This window comes from Hibiscus syriacus, unplaced genomic scaffold, assembly GCF_006381635.1.
Source record: "Hibiscus syriacus cultivar Baekdansim isolate YM2019G1 unplaced genomic scaffold, ASM638163v2 tig00003041_pilon, whole genome shotgun sequence".
Classification (NCBI taxonomy): domain Eukaryota; kingdom Viridiplantae; phylum Streptophyta; class Magnoliopsida; order Malvales; family Malvaceae; genus Hibiscus; species Hibiscus syriacus.
Window position 1 is genome coordinate 343,132 of NW_024061960.1, and position 8,910 is coordinate 352,041.

General features: G+C 35.4%; 1 protein-coding gene across 1 annotated transcript; it reads left to right on the plus strand.

Moving 5' to 3' along the window:
• The first annotated feature begins 741 nt into the window (after nucleotides 1–741).
• LOC120167571 (oleosin-like) lies at nucleotides 742–1,125 on the plus strand. The gene has a single exon (XM_039176548.1). It carries the CDS (start codon nucleotides 742–744, stop codon nucleotides 1,123–1,125), a length of 384 nt encoding a protein of 127 aa, XP_039032479.1.
• The last annotated feature ends 7,785 nt before the right edge of the window (nucleotides 1,126–8,910 follow it).

The following is an 8,910-nucleotide window of genomic DNA, read 5'->3' on the forward strand; positions in this document are numbered from 1 at the left end:
TATTCAATTATCCTACTTTAATCACCAATTTCTAAAACTTTATAATTTGGTCACTAACCCGGTATTGAGGATGTTACAAGCATCTACCATAAACCTTGTCTACCAATTCATCGAATCCCAACGAATTGGATTTACAGACCCCCACATCAGAATCCTCAATAGGTATACCTTTCTGTCGAATGATCTAATTATTTGAACCAAACACATTCTTATAATATTATAATATGAATAATGTATTTAAATACAAAATGAAGGATTAAATTAAGTAAAATACAAATTCAAAGGAAATAAATTAAATTATGAAAAATAAATAAAGGACCAAAATAAAATAAATGCAAAATTAAAATGATAAAATAGTAGATGTGAAAATTAAATAAAAGATTGAATTGAAATAAGGGTAAACTACATAAATGGTCACTTTACTTTTAGGATGCTTGCATTTTGGTTACCCAACTTTTTAAAATTTGCAATACAGTCATTGAACTTTTAGTTCGTTTTTAGTAAGGTCTCTGACGTTACCTCCCGTTAGTTTTATCTAATGTTGCATGTTACTGTTAATTTTTAGCTTAATAAAAATAAAAAATAAAAACATTCTCAAACGACGTCATACAAAATTTGGGAAAAGTTAAAAGGGTTTAAAACTCTTCCACCAATCAAATGACTTAGATAAATTAGGTTTAATTTGGATTTTCTTATTTAGGCTTATTTTTTTTCTAGATTATCGACTATTAGTGGATGAAAATGAAGGAGAGAATAACTCGATCGAAGGTTTGTTACCAGAGACCCAAGTCCAACACTTTGTTACAGAAAGTCAAGGCCCTAGCACCAGACTCCAGTCAACTTCTCATTCTGCCCTCCATTCTCGGGTTCATCTTTTTCATGCCGTTGATCTTGGTTTCTAGCCCCGTGTGGTTCCCTATTGGCGCCGTGCTGTTTGTTAGCATCACCGGGTTCTTGTCAGCATGCAGCTTCGAAGCTGTTATCGTGGCAGTGTTATTATTGCTGTATCGTTACGTAAACGGCATGCAGCCAGTAGGGACGGATACGGTTGAGCAACGGGGAAAAAGGATAATCGATGAGAAATACAATGATGCTAAGGAATATGGTGTGAAGATGATCGCGTAATTAGTCTATATAATAATAACAAATTAAATAGTGAATTTATTTAGTTGGAGATAAGATTTCTCTTTCGAATGATTAGTTTTCGTTATTTTTATACTTTTGTTAAAATTCACAAATTAGTCCTTGTAGAATAGTTTTGGGAGCATATTAATCTCTCAATTATAAAAGCGAGGCAAATTATAAATGGTGGTAAGATTGAATGCTAAAAATACAAAATTTTTGTATTTTAAGATGACAAAAAAAAGCAGCTACTTAGTGTAGTGTTAGGGTGTAAATGAAACGAGTTTGAATGAATAAGATTGTGTTCGTATTCGTTTATTTACTTTTAAAGGTGTTATTGTTCGGTTCGTATTTGTTCGTTTAGCATTCGTTAACATGTTCTTTTACATTCACAAACATATTCATTTATGTGTTTGTTTAGTGTTGTTCGCGAACAAGTTTGTTTAGTACTCATGAATATATTCATTTGCAAGGTAAAAATGATAAAATTATTCCATTAATGCTTAAACTCTTTAAATTTCATAGTTTAAACTCTTTAAATTTCACAGTTTAAACTCTAAATTTCACAATTTGTTCAATTTAGTCCATATATTCACCAATATTTGAAATTTAAAAAATAAAATGTAAACGAGCTTAAAAACGAGTCATTAAATGAGCTTGTTCATGAATATAAATGAACGAGTCGATAAATAAGCTTATAAAGGATTTTGCTTGTGAACATAAACGAACTAAATACACTTATGTATAATCAGAGCCACCTATTAAGGGGAGCACCCTGAGCAACTACTCAGGGGCCCCATTTTTTATAGAACCTCAATTTTTTCGATATTACTTTTTATCTTATAATTGAGGCCCTTAATTTTTTAATTTTATTTTTTAACTTTATAATTGATTCCCTTAATTTTTTTAATTTTGTTTTTTCTCTTTATAATTGAAACCCCTAATTTTTTTCAATCCCACTTTTTTACCTTTATCGTAGAGACCCTTAATTGTTTTTCAATCCCACTTTTTACATTTATAATTGAGGCCCCTAGTTTTTCAATCCCACTTTTGATATTTATAATGAAGGCCCCTAATTTTTCAATCTCACTTTTTACCTTTATAATTGAGATCCTTAATTTTTTTCAAACTCACTTTTTACTGAGTCGAGCAACGTGAAAAAAATATCCACAAATGTAAATCGCGTATCTAAATCCAATCCGAGGGTCCAAAGAAGAGAAGACCAGGATGATAACAAATAAGTGTCTTGATCAGTCGTGGAGATGTCAAATTCAACCCTGAGAAAAAGGATAAACGAAACAATGATCAAACGACCAAAAATGTGCCATGAAGACAGAGAAAAATGTGTCATAAAGGTAAAATTATTAAAAATTTTAAAAAAGTAAAGATATACTATAATAAAATAAAGGAAAAACAATGAATACTGATGGTTAACGACCAACATCAAGATTAGTGTCGTCGTTGGTGGTCACAAAGACGAAGAAGAAAAGAAACTAGCGGCAACCAAAGAAAAAGAGAGAAATCTAGGATAAAAAAAACGTTAAGATTTAAATTTTAAACAGATTATACTATATTATAATTTAAATCAAATAAATGTTTTTTGAAATAGTTTTATGTGATTATAAAACAATATTTGTTCATAGTTTTCATAGCTTGTTGACAATGCACACACATTCTATATGCATAATTGTTTGAACTTGGGTCCCTCAAAGAAAATGTTTTACCACTAAAACCACCCAATTAATTTTGAATGAATATTATTTTCATTTTAATAAACATATTATATTTTTATATCACATCTAATGTGTAAGTCCTAACAATAAACTTTCTACAGTATTCCATATATAATAAGAAGATTGTTGTATAAACAATAAACATTAAAAAATATAATTTATTTTTCTTTTAACACCTAGCGTATTATTTTTATTAAATTTAAATATTAATTATGTTTTTTTAATTAACTCCAATGCATAATTAGAATGGACATACAAATTTGTGCATTGTTTATTCAAATCAAATAAGGCCAAATTCTTATTGTAATTTGAATCCCAAAGATGTCAGCTTGATCCACACCTTCAACACAAGCAAGAAATATGGAATCGTAAGTCTGTAAGAAATATAGGGACCATTTATGTAGTTTATCCTTGTATTTAATGATCAACGAGTATTTAATGATCAAAGTGTTATTTTTTTCTCTTTAAAAAAGATAGAAAATCCAGCTTTTGTGGTTGGTTTAAAACCATCGTTCTAAACACACTGTTATGACCCTAGGAGATTAGAGAAGAATTTAGACGAAGAATGGAGAGAATTAAGATTAAGGAGAGAAAAGAAGAGATTCAAGAAACTTAGAATTCATTCAATAAAAGCATACTTTCTCCTTCTCTAGTACATGGTTTATATAATTACAGTGTTCTCATATTTACCCTACAGCTGGCATTCCTGGTTGTACTGAGTAACCACCTGCACAGCTAAGCAAGATATTTCTTATCCTTAGAGGCTGTAAAACGTGTTAGGTCCAGTCCCAATTCCAAATCCCTAACCCTTTCTCTGATTTCCCCAATTCTCTTGCTCCGATTCTTATCGCTTCTCCTCTGATCGTGACAATACCCTCCCCACGAAATGATCCTTGTCCCCAAGGATCAAAATATGAGAATTGTGCTGGAAGTACAATATAATTTACCACCGTGACATTTTCCAGTCCTAATTTCATCCACGGTATCTGATTGTGCTCCTGCTCCCTACGTTTGTCGATCACTATAGAACCATAAAACCTTGCTACCAGCTTTAATCCCTTTCGAAGAGCAACTGAGGTTTGATGGTAAGACTGGAATTCAAGTAAACTCGGCCCCCGACCTTCAAATTTCTATAAATTTCCATTTTTCTTTGTGCCTTCACACCCCATGCCTTAAACCTTTGATTCATGTCTTCCTTGGGTTTGAGAATTATAGTTGGAAGATGAACATATCCTATCATACCCTCAATAATCATTGTGAAGTATGCTCTCTCCAGATTTTGCACCCAGCGTGCTGTGTCGAAAAGCGACCATGTCATACAAACTTCCTTGAGCTTGCTGGTGAGAGATTGGAGCCTTGGTCTATTTAATGCGAAGTCAACCACCCCTTCTTCGTAATCCTTCATACTATGCACAATCATATCCAAACCAGTAGTTAGACAAAGTGATCCAACAAACCTTGTAGCCATTTTTTTGAGAGGCTGAATCACCATAGGTAAACCAGCCCATAACGCATTTGTGCCAGTAGTATATTTATTGCATAAAGGTGTGTCAAGACATAGATCAGCTAAAGCACTGTGCCTACTATGTTCTTGTTTCATGGTCATATCAGTGAAAATAATTTGGTCTGGTTGTACTCCTTCTGCAGCAGCATACACTCGCAGTCTTATTTCTCCAGCAGCTGGAAATTTAAGGAGCCAATGTGCACTATCTGGTACGCACTTGAGAATATTACACCAAGTGTTAAAGATTTCAGGATCCATTTGAAACAATGGGTTGCAGCATGCAAAACGTGATGCAATTATGAACCAATGAACAACATATTTAAGGCTTATATCAAGGGCAAGCATTGGATCAATAGGATATGCTATGGCATAGAAAGGTTGCACACTGAAATGAACTGACGTAGTAATGTGCCTTCGGATAATTTCTTCAACCTCAGTAAATATTTTATCGTGTTTCTCCCCATTACGCACATACTGTAATGTATGTTGGAGGTTACAATTAGCTTCAGGAAAATTAGGTCGAAAAAATAGTGCCTGCTTATAACTTTTGACGGTAGTTTCCACATCTCCACTGTCTTTATAAGCAGAAGCCAGATTTACTTCTGCCTTGAGTACCCTTCTTTGAAGCTCTGCCATAACAGAAGGGACAACTTGAATCTGTTGCTCGTGTGGTGTTTCCATGTCAACCGTGGGGAATACCTTTGCCTCAGAAACCTTCCTACCAGTCCTTCATTTAGATTTTATGCTTAGATGGTTCAACTGTTTTGAATTATGCTTGTTATCAAAATCTCTCCGAACTAACCACCCACGAATTACAGATTGTAAATATACAACTGATGTCAACTGCTCATCAAGTAACTGAGAAGCAAATGCTGAGCACTTATTGGCCTCAATAGCATACTTTCTTCGGATACTTTCACCACAAACAAGTGATTGTATATTTTTTGCTCCTTTGTTGTGCTCAAGGAAAAGGCAACGAGCTCGGTGACCGCGGAAATACCTTTGAACCCCAATTACTCTTCACAACACCTGTTTTCTCTTATGCTCCAATGCACCGATCTGTCTGGTTCAAAGAAACAGTTTCGTATAGCCAACTTGATATATTTCAGGGAGGTCGTTAAATTGTTTTAGAAGAGCAACTGAAATGCTTAATGGATCGTGAGGTGTGTTGGTCTCCGAAAGTAGGAACCAATACCTTTCTGTAAATTTCTGATGCGTCATTCGAGTTGGATATCCTGATTTTGAGATTCTAACAACCTCCAAAATTCCACAATATCTAAGTTGGTGCAGGACAACATCCTTTTCAAACTTGTCAGGGACCTGCTTGCAATTTGGTTTTATGCAACGAATAAGGTGAGGTGTTGTATTCTCTAACTGGTGCATTAGTTCAAAAAATAGGCCCTTGAATTTCGTAACAACACTTAGCTCCGTGTATTCAGATGAAATCACTGGTTTCAAAGACTGATCAAGCATTTTTTTGGCAAATGATTGTGGCAATTGGCCATTATAGGATGACAGAAGTTGGACCAATCCCGAGTTCAGAGGATCTCGGTTCTCTTCCAGAAAGCCATTAGTATCATACAGTATCAGTCAGAATGTTGAGATAGCCAATGTAGCCTTATAGTAAATTTTTGGCTTCCACGTTTGCATCTCGATATTCCTCAGTTGATAATTCTTTCCTATCCACCCTCCATCCTGTATCATAATAAGGGGCGATTCTCTTTCTTAGTGTATCTGTAATCTTCATTTTATTTTGAAGTTGATGTCCCTGTTCAAAATTTAACTCAGCCCTCATAACAACCTTGTAATCTTCTGTGGTTTATTTCTGCTGCAGCCGTAAATCAACCTTCATGGAACCGGTGATGGATGGGAATACCACATGATCTACTCTTGCTGACATTTTATCGAACACTTGTGAAACATCATATGTTTCGTCTATTGTCACTGATAATATTTTTTTAGGAGTAAAGAAGAAGGATTTAGACTCACCAAGTGAAAGTTGACCCATTTTTTTCTCTCTATGAATTTGCTCAGTTTTCGGACTTAGTGGTTCCTGGTTTGTCCTTCCTATCAAGTTCCTTAGAATCTGCTCCAAACGACCCTTATTCATTGCAATCTTTGTCTCCAGGTACTGATCTTGCTTCACTAGCTTTGATAAGTCTTCAATCTGCTGTTGAATCGCAAAAAAAAACAGAGTATGTAGCCATTGCTTTGCTAGGAGTTGTGGCTCTGATACCAATTGTTATGATCCTAGGAGATTAGAGAAGAATTTAGACGAAGAATTGAGAGAATTAAGATTAAGGAGAGAAAAGAAGAGATTCAAGAAACTTAGAATTCATTCAATAAAAGCATACTTTCTCCTTTTCTAGTACATGGTTTATATAATTACAGTGTTCTCATATTTACCCTACAGCTGGCAGTCCTGGTTGTACTGAGTAACCACCTGCACAACTAAGCAAGATATTTCTTATCCTTAGAGGCTGTAAAACGTGTTAGGTCCAGTCCCAATTCCAAATCCCTAACCTTTCTCTGATTTCCCTAATTCTCTTGCTCCGATTCTTATCGCTTCTCTGATCGTGACATACACTTTTACCTTTAAATTTCACCTGTTTGGTAATGATTTTGATTTTAAACCTAACTTTTAAACCAAATGTGCGTTTAGAAGCATCACCAAACGAACCCTAAATACTACCATTTAAGGAAGTTCTATATTTTAAAATATCATTTTAAAATCCTACCTTCTCCACCTACTATAAATCTTCCAGGTATGCCCCAACCCCTTCTCTTAGAATTCTTTTATCCTTTGTTATGTTTTCGTAGCATGAGATGTCTCCACTATGTTGCCATGGTGGGGATACCTATGCCCATTGGTCAAAAGAAATGAGATGCCTCTAAATGCAGAGAAGCCTCTTCCTGTTAACTATAGAAACATTGAATTATCTTCGTACCTACAGAACTGTGAGATACCTTTGAGGGCATTGAGTTGTCTTTACCTCGACTTGCGGCCATGGATCTACCCGATGGGTGGATATGTCTCTGCTACAATGTCGAGATTTCTTTTTCTTGGCTTTATCACGAAAAAGATGCCTCAGTTTTACCTATCATGAATGGTACACGTTGATATTCCTTCACTCTTACCATAGTGAATTGTTGCAAACTGAGTAGCCTCATGTATATGGTTAAATATCATTAAGATGTCTCACGCCCCTCTCAAATAGCATTAATTGTTTATTATTGTCTCATTTAACTTTTCTGCATATTTTTAATATTTCACCATGCAGAGCTTTGGAACTCAAGTTTGGGATGCTAGTTTCTTTCTCCAAACCTTGCTTGCTACCAATTTATCTGATGCAATTGAACCTACTTTAATGAAGGGGCACGACTTCCTCAAAAACTCATTGGTTTCTTAAACCCTAAATCATAAAACCATAAACCATGTACATTAAGATTCTTAACTACTTCGATTTTTACCACATATTGATGGCTTGGTTGAAATTTGAATGTTAGGGATAATACTCTAGGAGATTTTAAAAGAATGTTTTTTTTTAAAGAGGGTACTTTGTATTAAGATGAGTAACAAAGTACACCACCTCAAGGACCTCATTAAAAAATATCCCTAATCATAAATAGAGGAAAAAGAGTGTACCTTGTGGTGGTAAATAACAAACACACATAAAATTGTAAATCAGTCGGGCCAAACCCACGGCCAACCATAAACCCCTAACCAACACATAGAAAAATCAACACAGACGACCAACAGTAACTCCTACAGCAAACCAGAGAAAAGAGCCTTAGCACCAGAACAACCAGCACCGACCCCCTGAGCTTGACCGGAGGCACACCACTTAGAAATGGATACTCACTTGCAGAAGACTCGAACAAGGACCGGAACACACTACCATGGATCGAGTACATCTCAATACTGACCATCTTCCCTAAACAGGAAACCACACAAACTTTAGATCCCATAAAAAAGAGAACACCTAACTCACAAGCACCCTAATCCTAGTAGCTCCAAACTGAACATCTAAAAAAACTCGAAGAAGTTCCAACCCGACATCCTTCAACTCTTCCTCGAAATATCACAAATGGAACTTCTAGAAACTAATAGCTATTGGAAACAGACAAGGGGCAAGCCACTATGGGATGTCTCTCTAATAAATAATAAAACCAATAAAATTGATGCACCATCCACCCACAGATAAAATGTCCCAACCAAAACAGTATGGGCACAACCGCACAACGAATAAACAATATTTGACAACATCCTATTTCCAACACAAGGAATAACATGCGGGAATATGCATGTCAGAGCACCCACAACACACCACTTGCTTAATGCAACAATGAACTAACTTCAATAAAGACTAAAGCAGCAGACCCCTCCTGCAACCTAGAAGACAAACCATCACCGTCAGCAGTTGAGAACACCACTCCACCACCAGCCCAAGAGCCATCACTACACACTCCATCTTTTGCATAAAGCTACGAAAGAAAAAATGGAAAAAACCCTTCCCTTTAATATAACGAAGCGATGCACTAGAACCATCA

Bases quoted from the DNA above. Each gene is read 5' to 3' on its own strand.
- LOC120167571 (XM_039176548.1), top strand. From the start codon at position 742: ATGAAGGAGAGAATAACTCGATCGAAGGTTTGTTACCAGAGACCCAAG.